The sequence below is a fragment of the Emydura macquarii genome, unplaced genomic scaffold, assembly GCF_026122565.2.
Source record: "Emydura macquarii macquarii isolate MOO-44397 ecotype Brisbane River unplaced genomic scaffold, CSIRO-AGI_Emac_v2 contig_1390, whole genome shotgun sequence".
In the NCBI taxonomy this organism is placed as follows: domain Eukaryota; kingdom Metazoa; phylum Chordata; order Testudines; family Chelidae; genus Emydura; species Emydura macquarii.
The window spans coordinates 2725149-2743968 of NW_027131527.1; the positions used below are offsets into that span (position 1 = coordinate 2725149).

General features: G+C 38.3%; 2 protein-coding genes across 2 annotated transcripts in view; both read left to right on the top strand.

Annotated features, from left to right (window-relative positions):
* CHAT (choline O-acetyltransferase) overlaps positions 1–4691 on the top strand; it is a 43522-nt gene extending 38831 nt beyond the window's left edge. Inside the window, exons 13-14 of the mRNA XM_067552981.1 lie at positions 2085–2222; positions 4422–4691. Of these exons, the coding sequence (XP_067409082.1) occupies positions 2085–2222; positions 4422–4691 (408 nt within the window). The remainder of the gene's footprint in view (positions 1–2084; positions 2223–4421) is intronic.
* A 6969-nt stretch (positions 4692–11660) lies between these two features.
* On the top strand, positions 11661–17387 carry CUNH10orf53 (chromosome unknown C10orf53 homolog). The gene is made up of 3 exons (XM_067552473.1): positions 11661–11799; positions 15582–15701; positions 17233–17387. Exons 1-3 carry the CDS (start codon positions 11706–11708, stop codon positions 17295–17297), a joined length of 279 nt encoding a protein of 92 aa, XP_067408574.1. The 5' UTR covers positions 11661–11705; the 3' UTR covers positions 17298–17387.
* The last annotated feature ends 1433 nt before the right edge of the window (positions 17388–18820 follow it).

The window sequence follows — 18820 nt, forward strand, 5'->3', positions numbered from 1 at the left end:
GACAGAGCTAAAATTGCTTTGGGAACTTTAATTCTGGGTTTCCTAACTTCTACGGAATTTAAAATCTCAACCTTAATATTTCATTAGCTCCCGCTCTCTCTCTTTTTTTTTTTTTTTTACTTTTTCTTCTGCCCCGCCCCTTGTTTTTTTTTTTGTTTTTTTTTTTGAGGAAGGCATATTATCATCATGCACTTGAAGAGATAATGGAATTCAATTTTAGATGTAGAAGGACTCCACCCACTTTTGATCATTGGGCATTCCCTCATTCTCATAAGAACACCATTTAACAGATGTGCCTTAGGACTATGGGAACATTCAAGTGAAGATTTACACAATCTGACTAAATTGTATATGTTACAGACTGAAACATACCAGCCCTGAAGAAAATCAAACATCCACCTCATAACATAAACAGCAGTTTAGTGTGATTTTATTTTCCCTTGCTGGGGCTTTCTAGCAACATTGCTATCTTAAAATTGGAGCCTTAAAATTCAATTTAGCACAATTTTTTCCTATGTGTTGACTCACAGTTTATTTCGTTAGCCTGTCTCTGTCTCTTTTCAGACATGGTATTGATCTATGTTGCAAAAATGTCATTGCTAAGAGTCTTATAAATCTTGGGTGATAGCAAAATATTTCCTTTGATCACCAAGTCAATTTCCCTCGATGGGAAAAACCAAGGTAACCACTGTTATGTTGCACAATCATTTCTCCAGTGTCTCTGAACCATGTGCGCTGATGGGCGTACAGACCATTGATCAAAGGTATGTTTTCCTTCATAAGCCAGACAAGGTTATTTATTCCCTGCCCCTTGCATTGTTCATCTACTTAGACATTAGGACAATTCTTTCCTTGACAGAAAAAACAAATTGCTGCCTTCTTTGAGTCCTACCTTTCTCCTTTTTTTAAGGAAATCTTGTCTTCCCTACCCTTAGGTTTCTGTGCCCCTTTAGCCATCAATTCTGCTTTAATTGTTGTTTGAACTTTCTTGTTCTGCATATAAATGATCTGCCCTGCTCAAATGATTTCACCAGTGATGAGCTCTAGCTTTCGGTCCTGGATGAAGTCTATACATTCACCAACTGATTCACCAGGAACTTGAATATGTACCAAAAAGGTATTTGACAGCATCCATGGCTGGCAGCTGTGGTAAATAAACTGAAGGAAAAAGTTAGATTTAAATGTGTCTGTTCTTCTGGAGTGACCCAGTTCAGAACAGCCAAAACCTAGCCTGCTGTAGCCAATTTTTTTTTAAATTCTCAGTTAATTCAATTCTAGTCTCCCAAAGCACAGGAAGGTTGTAACAAGTAAGTGGTGATGATGTCATAAGGATGTCATGGTTATCTCTTTCACATTCCTGATAAGGATTTTAGAACAATCAGAGGATAGCTGGCCCTAGGAGATAATGCCACTGTATGGCGGGATAGGATTTGGAAGTTAAGTCAGTGGTAGCGTCAACAGAGGGAATCCCCACTTCCTGACCCCTTCTTCTCTAGTGATTGGGAACCGTAGATAACTCTGTGGATCTAAATTCTGTTGGACTCTAAGCCCCTTATCAACCAAGACCCAATCCACACAACAGTGAAATTTCTGAGAATATTCTTGCTACCTTTTGGAGAGGTTTTGGAGCTCCCTGGAAAATTTCCTTGAAACCAGTACAAACACTGAAGTAAGATTTTCGTAAGTGCCTAAAGGAGTTAGGCACCCAATTACCATTGAGTTTTACTGGAAATTGAATGTCTAACTCCCTTTGGCTCTTTTGAAAATCCCACCCATGATACTTACTGATTTTAAGAGATAATGAGCACCCATAATTCCAAATAACTTCAGTAGGCCTTGTGGGTGCTCAACACTTCTCAGGATCAGGCTCTTACATAGCACTTACATTTTCAAAGTACTCTGAACTTTTACTATTGATTATCCACAATGTACATTTAAATGTCATTTTAAAATACAGTTAGGGCATTATTCCACACAAACCAAGTCCCCTGAGTCTAACCAAGGGAAATGACAGCAATACTTGGGAGTTCTGTAGTTCTGCACCTTGTCAATTAAACTGCCTGTTTTCTATTATATTTTCCTAGGCCATTACTGGAATGGCAATAGACAATCACTTGCTAGGGCTGAGAGAGACAGCACGGGAGCACTGCAAGGAACTGCCAGAGATATTTACAGATGAAACATATTTGACAAGCAGTCGATTTATCCTCTCAACCAGCCAGGTTAGTGTTTCAAATTCATGGGTTTTGTTATAGCACGACTCTAAGTCTAAGACAGAACTAATTCATTCCTATTCAGCTGATTCTATGGTTCACAACAAGAATGGTGGCTTTGAAATATTGTGACAGCGACACCAACAGCCATGCAAAATTCCCCTGATTTTCATTCCACAGTCTTTTTCCATAGTCAAAATGCATATAACAAAAATTGGCTGAAGCCATAACTTCCCTTCTCTATACAAAGCTCTACCCCAACTGACAGACAAACATTGTGAAGCCTAGTCTTGAACACAAAATCAAACAAAACTTGCATGAGAACCTTGTGCTTCCTTCCCTTCCACTTCAGAAGGGGGATCGAAAGGCACCAACTCCTGTAATAATTGTTTTCCAGTGACAGCACAGCCACCATGGCAAACATGCTGCCATGGTGGGGAGAGAGACCAAGAAGCATGAACAAATATTTATTTCTAAAAGCAACTGTGTTTAAAATCTCAGGCTAGTGGTAGCCTAGGTTCTGCAAGGACTTATGCACTTTACTAAGTAGTACAAGGCCTCGCGCAGCCTTTCCTCATCTGCCAATGCTCCCACCTCAGCACACGTAAAACAATGCTGACTGGCTGTTACATGGCTGTGGCACACTGCCTGTACACCGGGTTGCAAGGCTTTAGTCTGAAGTATCTGCTACAGACCAGATGGGAAGTTCTACTAAACAGTAAATTAGGAAGAAGGCAGCAGCAGAGAAACACATCCAAGAGCTTTAATCAGAAGATGAGATGAAAACTGGATAAGACGACAACTAGAAATGAGATTGTGCTATTCAGACCCTATGACTGGTGGACTGGCTATGTGTGGATCCCCAAGGCAGCCTCACAGCTGGCACAGACCTAAGACCATCACTGGCTCAGCCTATCCAACAGTAGGGGAATAACAACATGAAATGTAGAGCGTAAATATCCTAACTATAGGCTTATTCATCCTTTGGATAGTCACAAAAATTGCCAGCACTGCAACCCCTGATCTGCAAATGCGTGTTTACATTTACGGATGGTATATGCTGGTAACAAAATGATCAGTCACACCAATATTTCCTAGATTCAACATTTTTAACAATAATTTAATATGTATAGGGGGCACCAAAACTTAAAAATTAAATGTTTGTCTACATTCAGTGGCAGGCTTGGTGAAAAAAGAAATCACATAGTAATTCATTTACTGAAACTCCACCTCAACTATATAGGACTGCAGTAAAGAGGAAGATAATATTGTGCTGAAGCATAAAAACCTTAATAAGTAATTTGATCTTGTCATAATGTTTGTGGGCTTTCAGACATGAGTGAATGTAGCCAGAATACCACTACATAAATTCTCCAAGAAACCATCCATGAGCAAAAAGTGCTTCTGAATAGCTTGATGGCCTTCGGCTGTTGCACAGCAAATTTATCTGACAATTCTATGACTCTATTAGCAGGACTAATGGCTTGTTCTACACCATTAAAAAGCCAAAAGTCACTTTTGAAGGCTCATGTACACAAAGTCTGAAATGTATAGATTTCTAACAACCCTTAAATTTCCTTCAGTAGGAAATGTTTTATTCCAGCATTGCCACAATTACATTTGAATTGTAACAGAAAAATTGTTTCAACTAATAGCTGAATGCATTAAAATACACTGTTTTTTCATGGCTTCCTTATTATAAATGTTAAGAGCTGCACAAGTATTACATTCCATAACTAATTAAACTTTTCACATTACAAGTTTAAATTAACATTGAGATAAGATGAGTGAAATCTTAGGGAAATTTTAGGCAGTATAATTGTTGATACGCAGTCTTGGTTATTCTGTAGAAATCAGTATGCAAAGCTAATAGCCATGAAAAGTCTATTTACAATGATAGAATAAGTGAAATATATGCAAATGAGCTGGGTTTTCAAACATAGGCAACTAAATAAAACATCCAAGTTCTGCATTTGGACACTCAGATCAGTGTTTAGAGACATACATCGCTGTTTTGTGTGTCAAAGTGCTGATTTTGGTATCCAGACTTCTTATTAAGGCAACCTTATTTGGTAAAGAGATCCTCTATGTTTAAAATGTTTGGGTCTTTTTTTTTTTTTTTTGGAATAATTTTTTTAATCTTAACTAGATTAATCAGTGGCACTGAAATAAACTTGAAATCATTCTTTCCCCTCTTCCCACTATCAGGTTCCAACTACCATGGAAATGTTCTGCTGTTATGGGCCTGTGATCCCCAATGGTTATGGTGCATGTTATAACCCACAGCCAGAGCATATATTATTCTGCATCTCAAGCTTTAAAGACTGTAAAGAGACCTCCTCAGTCATGTTTGCTAAAGCTGTGGAAGAAAGTCTCATGGAAATGAGAGATTTGTGCAGCAAATGCAATTCTACTATGACAAAATCACTGGCTAAACAAGAAACAGCTGTAAAATCTCAAAATAGACGCAAGTTCTAACTGTCTGTGTGACATTTTCCTGCACCCTTTCCTTTCCCCCACCCTGCAACTCCTTATGAAGAAACAATGATACAACTGTTCAGAGGCAAGGTATAATGAGAAACATTTTACTGTAGAACAAAAACGCAGCTCGTTTTAGGTAAGAGTACTATTTAATCAAGATGAAAGCTAGAATGCTATAACATTGAAGTTTTTGGTTTTTGCTCTATAGTCAGCAGTAACGATTGGTCTGGTCAGTTGAACTGAAGATGGCAATAATATGGATACATATTGTATCACCACTCCGATCAATATTTAGTTTTAAAATATCCCACTGCAAAAGCGGTTTTAACATCCATCCATCTGACCTTGATTAGCTCCATGCACACATGCATTCCTAGTAAAAGCAAGAATAATCTACATGGGGTCTTTGCATCAGGAGTTCTGTGTTTGTAGCAGTACATCAGAGTCAAGATACATAAGATGAAGCAGAGAGAATTTTGCCCTAAATTAATTCACATACCTATTTCCTCCTCATACAAGGTGAAATCCATCTCTTCACAGAGGCCCAGCGTGAGGCCTATGCACCAGTTCCCCTTAAATCCTTTTGTCAGCCCTCTGCACAGGAATGAATTTCAGTCACATGACTAACAGTAGATTTGCAGCAATCATAAGAAATTAAAGAGTTACAAATACCTGGAGTAGAGAGGCAGGCACTCAGATATGCTCTGCAAAATGCACAAGTCCCCACTGTAGAAGTTACAGACATGATCCATTTTTAAGAATACTTTTCACTTATTCTAACTTCTGATCATTCCATCTGTTGGTGTTTGTTTTTGTGTTTAGATACAGAAAGTGCTGATTCATACATAGTAGATTAAGCATTTTAGTCTTACATTGAGTATGTGTCTTTAAACAAGCCATTTGCTTCAGTATTGTTTAATATAGTTAACTAAATGGTAAGAACAATATACCAAGGGTACAACTTTTGTAACAAATCTATTTTGGGAGTGGGGCAACCTGAGGCACCCCCCATTACCCACTTTACTCCCGACCTCTGTTTCTGTGATTTTCTCTCTGACTGAAAGACACAGCTAGCTCTGTCTAGAGATCTTCCATCCTGATTCCTATCCAACTTTCATGATAATCAATAAAAAGACTCTTATTAATTAAATTAGGAGCAGGAGAAGACCCATAGCCAGTCAGCAAGGTCACTCTCGACAGTTTAGCGGGGGTTGTTTAGTTGGACATAGTGGAGTGGAGATCTGTGCTTTCTCCTCCCATTGGGCTGAATGTCTGTCCTCATCATTCAGAGCCCTAAGTGCATGGGACCGAATATGATCCACTACACTAGACTAACTGCATAGCTGTAAGGATACTTATAATTTATTAAATTAAATTAATTTAGGAACCGACCCAGTAAAGTATATATGAACATGCTTAGCTTTAAGCGCTAGCTGTCTCATTGACTTCATTGGGACTATTCACGTACTTCCAGTTAAGAACATGCTGAGGTACTCTGCTGCAAGAGGGCTATACAGGGTCGCCTGTCATATTTGAGCACCCTGGGTCTAATCCTCAATTTGTGTAATTCAGCTATGTTAATTTACACTGGCTGAAGATATGGTCCCATATTTTTAATGTGTGTTCACTGCTTTGAAAAAACGTGGTTTCGTTACGGCACAGAACTGCATTCAGTCAATAGTAAAAAAGGGAAAGAATTTTTTAAAGTATTAAATAATGCTATGGTATGATGTTTTTCCAAAATTAATATAACAAAGAATTACATTAAAATAAGTAGCATGTATGCTATCTGGCAATTAACCATTTTTAATTCTTTTTTTTTAATTTGCTGTTTAAAATGTGACTTAGCATTTTGTTTTTATACTGCTGCTATGAGAATTACCATACAACATTCTCAATATGATCTTGCTTGTTTAATTAAGGCAATCTGCACTTTTAATACAAACTTGTCACCAAAATATCTTGATTTTTTTTTTCAATCACAGAATTGTGACTGAGCTTTTTGAAACTAGGACAATTTTGAGTTTGCTAATTTATAGAAAATATGATGTATGGTTATGGTTTTTCTAATTAGATATATTTAAGACTGGAAAAAAATGATTTTACATGTTGACAGATGTCAATGTTTATTTCAAAGTATAACTTGCATTTTTATCACCTTTTTTGGCACAAGCACATGCCACAAAATAGCTCAGATTAATTATTATGTACTCAGCACACAACTGTATGCATTGAAATTCAGACTGGATTAAAAAAAATCATAGTATTTTATAATATTAATTTACTATTAATTGGCAGGCAGAAAAACTGACCACAAAAGGGTGCAGCACTCATGCAGATGATTTTATTTTCCTCACTGCAAACTGATTAACAATGGAAGGTTTTGTCATCATTCTTTCATTTGAATAAGATATCAACCACCATTAATCCTTCCTGATTACCAGCAATTACTTAATAATTCCAGAAATATTGACCTGTTTTTCCTATTCATCTGTTTTTCACATCACCATATCCTTATAGGCCACAATGGCAAACTGGATGATGCAGCAGAGCACGTAAGCACATGCTTAATGTTAACTACTCATATGCTTAAAGTTAAGCATGTTGATGTACCTTCCTGAATCAGGGTGCCTGTGCACAAGAAATGCAGTCATCCCAGCTGTGGCTAAATTTTACTTAAGGATAATGATACTTAATGTATGCAAGTTGGATAAAACTCATAGCAAATGTGATTCCAGAAAGTGTTCTCAATTTATCAGTTACGGTCCAGTCTCTCAGTTAACTGAATCACATACAACCATGTTATATGAAACTGTGTTGCAGTGGAATATTCTGTGGCTTTTAGGAAATGGTTAGTTTTTTGTGAATGTATTTAAAATCAGTTGTTTTAAACCAGTAGAATACAGTTTTGTTCAGCAGCTTTAAAACACTTTGTTTCGGCATATGCATCTATGCAAAGCTAACAGAAAACTATTAAATATTGTTCAACTACAAAGCTGTGAATAGATCACTCATACTAAGTGCTTTGAGAATGTTGTAATTATATTGAATTCATCCTGCCAAACATTAATATAACAAGTGACAATGATTTATCACAAATATGTTGGTGACACTTGAAATCTAACTATTAACTGCAAAATGGTTCAGGAAGGTAAAGTTTCATGCAATATATGTACACACAAACATACAGGCTTGGCAGAATTTTTTTAAAAATAATTGAGATAATATCTGTTTATTTTTCATTTTTTATTGATTTAAAATTTTCACAGTTGCACAAAATTATGAGAAGCATTTTTTTAAATTTTTATCTATTTAAATTTTCACAGGTGCAGGAAAACGTGGGGGGTCAGACAATAATTATTTAATGACAGTATATGCTGAGATTCAAAAAGTAAAAGCTTTATAACCATTAAAACATAAACTGTCAACATCACGTCAACATATACAAAGTAAATATCCATAAATCAAACTCTAACAAATTCTCAAACAGCATTTTTCTTCCTTTGCCTATCTATACATTTTCATTCTTATTAATGGAAATATTTTTCATCCGTTTGCGTGGGTAAGGTGAAATCAACATTTACTGACATTTACCAATAAAAATCTAATCCTTCCAAGCCTGCCCACCCTCCCACCCAATGCTGGGCTTTGCCCAAAGGTATTTATAGATTGATGTCTCACTTAAAAAGGAGATTCTCATGAATCTCAAAAATCACAGTGAACGGACAGAAGTGGGAGAAATCTTATTTCCTAATGGTGACGCATATTAAGGGATAAATACTTACGCCTGTGAGTAGTCTCAGTGGCACTATGCTTGTAAGTTCTGCAGGAAATGGCTATAACAATGTATCTGAACCTTTTATTGTATGTGAATCACCAGAATACAAAATCAATATTTTAGTGACATTTTTATTTTTATAACATAGTATAGATTTATGGCAAATGTAAATGTATTTATAGCATCTTAATTTTGTTTCTGTTCTAAGTTTTATGCTTTAAAGAAACAAATAGCTATAGCTATATTATATAACTGAAATAAACTGTATATTGGTACTGTGAATTCAGAGTATTTAAAGAGTAAAATCTGTATCCAATAAAAAGTATTGCAAGAAAAGCCCCGATTGCTTTTATTTAAATCATACAGACAGCAGTTATTTTAGCCTCATTTCTTAAGCAAATATGTTGAAACGAGATATGCTACGATGTCTTCTTCTGTTCCACCTGACATACATACAAGGCTGCCAAGATATGTGCACTATCAGACCTCTTCTACGTTAGTCCCAGAAAGTATTACTGGTGTTTCTTGTTGTGTTTTGATTCTCTGGTTCCAGGTTCCTCGGTGTCGATTTTCAACCCTACTAGCCATGCTTAGGCCTAGAAAGCCTTTGTTTTGGCTTGCATGTCTCTATGGGTATGGCACAGCTAACTGATGTAACCTGCCAAGTCAAGGTTGGCAGGAATCAGAGCTTGCCACCGAGTTTGGGACCAGCTGAACACCCTAACAGACCAAACCCCCTGGTTGGCTGAGAGCAGTCACCAGGCCTGCTCTTAAGCCCAGAAATAACAGCACCAGGAAAGCAGCTGCTCAACGCTTATGCCTGCCATTGCATCACTCCTATGCTTGCCTTGTTCCTGCTCTGCTCAGTTTCTAGCTCTGATCTGACCCTTGGCTTTGACTCCTGGATCCTGACTCTGGCTCTGATTCTCGGCACTGTTCCTGGCCTCTGCCTCCAATTCCAAACACTAGCTTTGCCACACACACACCTGTCTGTAACAAAAGTCTAACTTCTATGTGCAAGTCAATTGTATGCACCTCACTTATTCTATGGTTCCTCTCATAACCCATCTACTACCAGTTTAAAAAAAAAAAAAAAAACCAAATATGGGTGACATAAGACATTCTTGTCTTAACGATGGTAGTAACTTTTAATGGCTTAATCAGCTGACTTAGTTATTACTTGGTGTGTCATATTTTCATAGAAGCTCTGAATTATGTTCACAAATTTCTGATGGATTCCATAGTGACTTAACCTCCATAAAATGGTTCTATCCACTGTATCAAAGGTTTTTGGAAATCTATAAAATTCAGGTAAAGCGGCAACTGCAATTCGATTGACAGTTCTGTTTGATAGATAGTATTATTATTTGATCTATACATGATGAAGACATTAAAACCAGAACAGTGAAAGCCAGACATGCCTTCTTAACTCTAAAGTGGATTTGGAAAAAAACAGACCCTTGCCCTCTACACAAAAAGCTTTGAATATTTAACACCATTCTAAAGTTGGTCTTACTATATGGCACTGAAACTTGGAGACTTAAGACCTTATTATCTAAGCTCCCAGTTTCCATAAACAACTACCTTAGACAAATTTTCAATATTGGATGGCCAAAAAAAATCACAAGTGAAGAATTCTGGAGGAGCAAAACCTATGGGACAGGAAATTACAGAACAAAAATGGAAATGGCTAGGACATATATGAAGAAAAGACTGGAACATCATAATGCAGGCATTGGACTGGAATCCACAAGGTAAGAGGCAACAAGGTAGACCATGGATAACATGGAAATGCACAACTGAAGCAGAAGTGAAAGCTATCAAATTGACATGGGAAGAAGCTAAGATTGCATCAAGAGACTTTCAAAGATGGAAGGCAGTGATGGCCCTCTGTTCTGTATGGAATGGAGAAGCGTCAGTCAGTCAGATATGCTATTAAGAAGTGTCAGCTTAAAAAGGCTTCCTTGCTAGTGGACCTCTGCATATATGTAGCTGGGAGAAAGAACATAACAAACCCTTGCTGTCATCTGAAGATAATCCATTTTTCTAGATATCATCTACATTTTCTTTGACAAGATAGGAATCATTAAAAAGGTTTCCAGTCTATTTTTACACTCTCTGGAATACTTCTTCATTCATGATGGGCCATGTCATTGATGCTAGCAGTTCACTATCCTCTTTTTATGGATGGTCATGCTTCCATAGTGCTTTCTATGGAATTTTTACAAACACTGGTGGTATTATACCAATTTACAGAAGCGTCAAGTGAAGCAGAAAGGTTAAGTGACTTGTCCAAGGTCATCTCCCCATATAAGTAGCAGAACCAGAAACAAAACTTGGAAGTGCACATTCTAACCGCTACATAGTACACCTTGCCTTTGAGATTTCAATCCTACTACTACAATTCTAACAATACCAGTTTAAAATACCTAAAATATGAGTTATAGTTGAGAAAGTATTTCCACTGGAAACCCTTGTTTTTAAATTCTTATTAACTGTCAAAGAATTTTTAGGCAACTACTAGAATTCAACTACTATCCCAGATCTTTCTTTCCTTTAATAATGACTCAAAACAAAATAACCTTTATGGTCACCAACATTATTCAGTAAGGAGGACTGTCTACTGCTCTGTGTTTGCCCAGGGTCTAGCACAATGGGCCCATTCTTGGTCCACCGCTAGGCACTACTATAATCAGCATGATTAATGCTTAAATTAACACATTTGATCAATCCAAAAGCCTGTTTCAGAAATAACATTTTAGCCTTTGGTGTCAAGGGGCAATGCCTTGCACCGGCACACCTGTCGTGTATTCAGTAGCTGTTTTCAAGGAGGATGGCTCCAGCTGGTTGAGTAGGGCACACATTCATGTTTGTTACAAAACGGGAAATTACTGCAAAATACACAATGGCAGGAGGGAAACCCCCTTTTCAAAGGACAGTAAAACCTGGCGGCGGTGCTGGGAGCGGGAGAGTGTCCCACAAACCGAGCCAGCCAGGCTGTGCGTCTGTTTCGGAGCCCGTGACCCACAGGCTGTGCCGGGCGGTGTGTGGAGGTGTGACTCTCTGTGACGCACCAACCCTGCCTGGGTGCGTGCGCGCTTTGCAGGTGGGTGGGGTGTGACCCGCAGACCGAGCCTAGCCCAACCCACCCACGTGACCCGCCGTTTCCCCTAGCAACCACACGGCGCGGCAGCTCGCGGCTGTAGCCGGGGCCCGGATTCCAAGCGCCAGCCATGCCCGCGCGCGCGCTCGTGACGCTCCGGTTTGGCCCCTACCGGAGTTGCGGCGTGTTGCAGCACAGGTCATTCCGCCTGCAGGGCCTGCAAGGTGCGCGGGGGGGGGGGGAGCGACGAACGTCCATCCCGGGCTCCCACCGAACCTCTGCGAGGCCTGCCCGCCACCCGCTCCTCACCCCACCCTTGGCGGGCGGCTGGGGCCCGACTTCGTTTCAAGTCGCTGCGGCTGCTTTAGCCAGTGTACGGGTCTCAGCGCGCCCCTAGGCGGGACTGGAGATGGGATGAGGACACGGAGCGGCCGCACAGCGTGTCCCGTCCGGGGGAGGAGGGGAAGAATAAGCCCTGCGGGAGGCCAAGTGAAATGCAGTTAGTTAAAGAAAAGAAAAGTTGAACGGAGTTAGGGAGGAGCCGGGGCTGAAGCCCCCGCCCACTTTCTGAGGTTTCACCTCACCTCTTCAAAAATGTTTGGTCTGGGCTGTTCCTAGGAGAGAGGCTCAGGCAAGTAACAGAGGAAACTGACTACAACCTTGATCCTGTCACCACTCTCCCTCTTAACTAACCCTGAGCACACCTCCTACATTCCTGCATCACCTCACCTAAATTAGCCTAGTGGTTGCAGAACTGGGGCCCAGTTGACTATCCACAAGGCCCCGTCCCCGCACAAGAAAAGTTAGACAAATAATTTTCAGGGTTTTTAGAGCTTTCAATTATAGTTAGGTGTTCTTCACAACCCTAGATAAACGATGTTCGCATGGAAGTGTGTCTTAAGTTAACCGTACCTCAGTAACTGTTCAACAATATTAAATACCCACCTTCCACCTCTCCCCTCCACACAACTTGAAAGTGGCAATGGCCATTATAGTTTGGCACTCACTTGAGTACAAACATCTGCAAATTACAAGTATACAGTACATATATGAATCAGATCTAGAGTCAATATTCCTCTCACCTCATTAATAAAATACAGCAGCAGCATTTACATTTTTAGCTTGTAAACACTCAGGATAGTTATGTTTCTATATAGGTGAAGGGGAAACATTCTGTTTTTCCTTTACAGTTCTTTACAATGCAAATGGTTTGCAAACTCTGTCTCATTCCAATCATTTAGTTTTTCAGAGAAGTTTGGATAATAGCTCAGTAATATTATAACATCTATGACAATTGTCTGTCAAGAACAAATCATTTTCTGCTTTGTTTTATTCAGTGCATTTATCAGTTGATCTACCCATACAGATTTTATTTTCACACACACACACACACACACACACACACCACACACACACACTCAAAAATATAACACCTCAATTCAGCTAATACACACATTTTGACCCAATCCATCTCTCAAGTAACTATTGAAATCAATGCAATTATGCATGCAATTTCCATGAACGGGAGTTAGATATGTGTTAGAGGAAGAACACAGTAGATCCTTAAGTCTGACTTAATAAGAATGAGTACTTAAATCCTTTCTAGCTCATTAAAAAAAAAAAGCTTACTTTATTTCCTTGTAGTTTTCCAATTACACAAAATCCATTAAAAAGCTTTGCTAAGCCTGAAATAAACTTAAATTTTATGTATTTTCAGAGTTTACATAAATTCATAAGATCAATGTATAAGATCGGTACTTAGAAACCAACACAGTAACTTTATTTAGTCTTTCTTTTAACAGATCATTGATAACTCACAGCAACTAATAGAAAGTAGACAGACGGGTACCTTGAGCCTAAGGGTGAAATTTGGTCCCATTGAAGTCAATGGAAAACTCCCATTAACTTCAGTGGAGCCAGGATTTCACCCTCAGTACATAGCTGAGACATCTGAACTGGGAACTGAGCTGGAGGTGCACAATATATTTATGCTTGAGGTGTAAACAGTATAAAGGTAACAAAATAAGCCTTTAACCCTTTAGTGCAGTGCTGGGAGACGTAAAGTAGAGTTGTCTATGGGTAGAAGAGTTTAATGATGATATGCATAGCTGTGGAAAAATATATTCAGTTCAGTGTACCAAACACAAAAGAGAAAAATTGTCATTAAAATTATTTATATTATAGCTGTAAAACTCTTTTTTAATGTACATGAAGGAAGATCTTCTGTAGTCTAATTTCCATTTATTAAGGAATATTTTTCCCACTTTAATTATATTGTTCATTTCCATCTACAATAGCTCATACATAAAAAAATCTCTGCCTATCCACACCTAGAAATGCACCTACAGTGAGTTGTCATATAAATTTGTTCTAAAGCATTATCTTTATTAAAAGAAAAGAAAAAAAGAAACAAAGGGTCTGATTCTGGAAACTCTTACTTGTGCATGTTGTGTTTACTAATGAGTGGAGTTCCACTGAAGTCAATGGAACATGTAAGAAACACACATGGATAAGGATTTTGCAGAATCAGATCCTAAATTAGTGAAATTGTTTGAGTAAGTCCCCCATTGAGCTATCCTTTTCAGAAATTAATTTAGAGGACATTAGTTAAATGGTAGAGTGGACAGTACAGAAATGGAATACCACCTACTGCAGGTAGTTTATATTTTGTAAATGTGAACTTTATAGAGCTAATTATCACAGATGCCCATTAAAACTCTCCAGAAAGCATTCAAAAGTATCTAATGAAGCCTGTCCCAAACTGTCAAACTGCTGGAAGCTCAAGGAGCACTACCTTATTAAGTGGACTCCTTGCTGAGCACACTGTCTGTAGTTTCTCAAGAAGTTAAATTAAAATTCTGTAATCATATTTTTCACAGTTGGCTCTAGTAAACCGATTAAACAATGAAGTGGACACATGCCAACACTTAAGTCATAACTGTAATAGTTACTAGATGCAAAAAGTTTATACTTCTGTCTACATTTCTGAAAGAAACTGATTGGAACACTGAGCTGAAAAGGACTGTTTTGCATTGGTCAGTACGGTTGTTTAGAGATCTACAGTAGATGCATGTTCCCTGATCAGTGTGTTAAATGAAAAGAATTGATCTTAATATTAGCCCACACCCTTGTAGTTTTGTACTGATAAGTACTTAATGGAATTAATTAATTGTACAGCTTGGACTGCCATAAAAAGCCACCCACCCACCCTCCCATGCAGAGAGAGTAAGATGCCATTTACAAATAATTTGAAAGTTCAAATCAGAATACACTAATCATGTATTGTTAGAACTGTATTAATAACCAATCCTCCTATTTCCTCAGGTTTGCTGAATTTAAGACAGCACTGTATAATGTGCTGCAATAAGCAAATTCCCTTCTAGCTTGTGAAAGCAGGTGGCTAACATAGGTCAATCTGTTCAGAATGGATCTCAAATCAAGTTCTGGAAAAACATACATGGAGAATCTGACCAGAGATATCCTGACTACTTTAGAGCATCTCAAAAATATTAAATTATACTGAAGAATAATTCTCTAAGCAACCTTTCAGAAACAAGATGCATTATATGTGCCAGTCAACAGTACAGTTGAAGCTTGCCTGCTGTTCCAGTTGCACAATAGCATTGTCTTAATGTTTTATTAGAGATTTCTTTTGAAACTACCTATAAGTTAATTGTCTTCCTCATGGAGGGTTCCTCATGCCAATGTTATGTCAATTAATAGCATGTTTAAGTGCATAGTCAGTTTTTTGCCTCTCTTAATGCAAGACTATAATTGAGAAAGAGTGGAGTTTTTCATCTAACACAGGCCCATTACTGTAATAATAGTGAAGCTGCAAATTAGAATTGGTAGAATTTTGTGAATAATCTTGCACAGTGCTTGCCTGCACTGTGCCTTATTATTGGATCCTTGTTCTCATGAGTACCAGACTTTAGAAACACTAAAAGCTTATGAAAAACCAAGCAAATGACAGTTACCGCATGCTGCTTTTCTGCTCTTTTTGTAGCTGTGTTGCAAGCAGATGGACACCAACTTATTCTAGAAGAGATACCAGATTGGAATAATGTAGAACTCATAGTGAATGGAGAGACTGTTTTCCAGTGCAACATTAATGACCTGGACTTTGGTAAGTACAGGAGTTTCTACACTGTATCTCCTCTTTAAAAGCTATTTAATTTTGAAGGAATAGTGCTTCCTACGACAGTCAAATTTCTGTCAGTTTTAACATTAATACTTAGCAGTTCTAAAATGCCTTATACACGAGGCATCTTAAAGTGCCCAGTAAGAGGAAGGATGGCCCAGTGGCTAGGGCACTAGTTTGGGGTTTGGAAGACACAGGTTCATTTCTCTGCTCCACCACATGCTTGCTGTTTGACCTTGATCAAGTGATTTAGTCTGCATGTGTTAGTTCCCCATCTGTGAAATTAGGATAAAAAAGTTCTTCCCTACATCACAGGGTGTTTGAAAAAGAACTCTGTGTAAACTTGAAGCTTGTTTCTCTCATCAACAGAAGATGGTCCAATAAAAGATTTTACCCCACACACCTTCTCTCTCTACATTAAGGATTGTGAGGCACTCAGTCAACAGTAATGGGGCCATATAAGTATGATACATAGATAATTTAGCCTCACAGTTATGTGAGGTAGGTAAGATTATATACAAAGGGGTCATTTCAGTGTAACTGAAGTAAAGCCACATTTGGGACGGGGCACAGCAGGCTAGGACAGAAGGCAAGTGTCTCAACTGAAACAGCAGGGGGAGTTCAGTATAACTGGGTCTAATAACCTACACAGGAATTTGGCCAGAACTGTAATTAATATTAGAGCTGGTTGGGAGTTTTCAGCACAATGATTTTCTGACAGACACTGCCCTTTTTTGCAAAATTGAAATGTTCCCTAGGAAAATTTCAATTTTGTCAAAATGACACCTTCTTGGTTGCTCACCTGGAAGGCTCTTGCCAATTTCACTTTCTGCCTGCAGGGAGAAAGTGAAATTGGCAATAGACTTCCTAGGACAGTTTAACTTTTTTCATCTCAATTTGGGACTTTTTCCCCCCAAAAACCCATGAATTTTTTTTTCTATAAGGAATTTCCATTTTCCAGCCAGCTCAAATTAATACCTCTACCAGTTCAGAAATGTCATAGAATCACTATGACTACATGTGGCAAGGACTTCAGTTTTGTTACCTGAAAGATGTCACTTAGATAGCACCTAATTCCATGCTGGGGCATTGATTAAATACTGGCTTATATAGAGGAGTGCCATCTATCTACCGAATCAACGACAGTGCACATCCATTGCCTGCAATATTTCTGTATTCTTTGAAGTTCTCCACTCCAAATACTGACCCAGACTGAATCAGTCTCATCAACTTATTTAACTAAGCAAAATCAGTCCTGGTTGTTAGTTGGATAAGGTCCAGGGAGAACCAGATACTACCATAATTCCATGACATCAGGATTTACAATGGTCTGATGATGTAACCACTTTTTTGGGAATCCTGTCAGAGGTCTCACAAGAGGCAGGGTTTAGCTGGGTTCCAGCACTTGAATGGGAGAACTCAAAGGAACGTATGAATGCTACGATAAGGAGTAGTAGGCAAGATGAAAGTCTATTTACTCTACAGATCCTTTGTAAGTGTTATCTTTCTCTGTTAGGAGGTGATGGCAAATTGGATCCACTATGTGAAGAAGCCAGAATAGCAGTGCTAAATGCCTATTGATTAGCAGGCACATGTTCTCTCTTACACTGGTTTACTATAGACCAAGCAATTATATTACAATGGCATCAGAAATACCAGGATAAAGGTAATTCTGTACATTTTCTCATCTCTTAGTATTTCTCTGCATAATTTTGGTAAAATATGGTCGTGTTAAATAAACAAGAATATAACCTTTGTACAGAATCAACTATATATTAATTTAATCTTAAATATATTACAGATTGATATGTAATTTCTATATGGTTCTAATAATTTCTTTAAAATTACAACATTGGTATTCTAGAGTTTAGGTTCAAGCCATCTCTTTCAAAATATTACATCATTACTGTGTGTAACTATTTCTGCCATGAAAAAAATCTAGGGAAAAGCTTTTAAAGTTAAGACTACCAGTACAGTTAAGGTTAATTATAAAAGAAACAAAAACATCTGACAGTACGGAAATTTGCTTAAAACACCTAAATGATGATATCTCAGAGCCATAACGCTTTTCTAAGAAAAACCCGAATCTCTTAGACAACTTTAGCCATCCATACTAAATGGTTATTTTATCAGTGACCACAAAACTAGGATCCCATACTCTTAATACAGAAGTTGTGCTAATTCTAGCTTCCTTTGGGCAGAAATATCCCATAGAACAAAAATGTACTTTGGAAGAAAATAATTTCCTACTAATCATTAGAATGGACCACAGATTATGCTTGTAAGAACATAACGACAATCATCATGGGTCAGACCAATGGTCCATCTAGCCCAGTATCCTGTCTTCCGACAGTGGCCAATGTCAAATGCTTCAGAGGGAGTGAACAGAACAGGGCAATTGGTGAGTGCTCCATCCCATCATCCAGTCCCTGTATGTGGCAGTCAGAAGCTTAGGAACATCCAGAGCATGGGGTTGCATCCTGACCATCTTGGCTAATAGCCACTGATGGACCTATCATCCATGAATTTATCTAATTTATTTTTAAATCCAGTTATAGTTTTGGTCTTTACAGCATCCCCTGGCAACGAATTCCACAGGTTGATTGTGTGTAGTAGTACTTCCTTTGGTTTATTTTAAAGCTGCAGCCTATTAATTTCTTTGGGTGACTCTTAGTTATTGTGTTATGTGAAGGGATAAATGATACTTCCTTATTCACTTTCTCCACACCATTCATGATTTTATATACCTCTATCATACCCCCCTTAGTTGTCTTTTTTCCAAGCTGAACAGTCCCAGCCTTATTAATCTCTCCTCATATGGAAGCTGTTCCATACTCCTAATCATTTTTGTTGCCCGTCTCTGTAATTAGACACAGAGCGAGAGCATTTAGCAAGTCTCTAGAGGGAAGGAAGATGGGAGAATGTCATTATTATGAGGTCAGGGTTAATGTTGTTTGGGCAACCTTAACTGCTTATGAGCTTTTAAAATGTTTGTGTTTCTTTTAAGTTCAACTTTAATTCTGAATTTTCTGGCTCTCTAATGCTCAAACTGTAGTGGGAGGGTGGGGGGGGGGGTTATCCTTAAGTTATTGATACCTACTGTC

Excerpts from the sequence above, each read along its gene's own strand:
- CUNH10orf53 (XM_067552473.1), top strand. The coding sequence starts at position 11,706 with ATGCCCGCGCGCGCGCTCGTGACGCTCCGGTTTGGCCCCTACCGGAGT. Across the intron at positions 11,800-15,581 it reads CCGCCTGCAGGGCCTGCAAG|CTGTGTTGCAAGCAGATGGA; the intron begins GTGCGCGGGGGG and ends CTCTTTTTGTAG. Across the intron at positions 15,702-17,232 it reads CATTAATGACCTGGACTTTG|GAGGTGATGGCAAATTGGAT; the intron begins GTAAGTACAGGA and ends TTTCTCTGTTAG.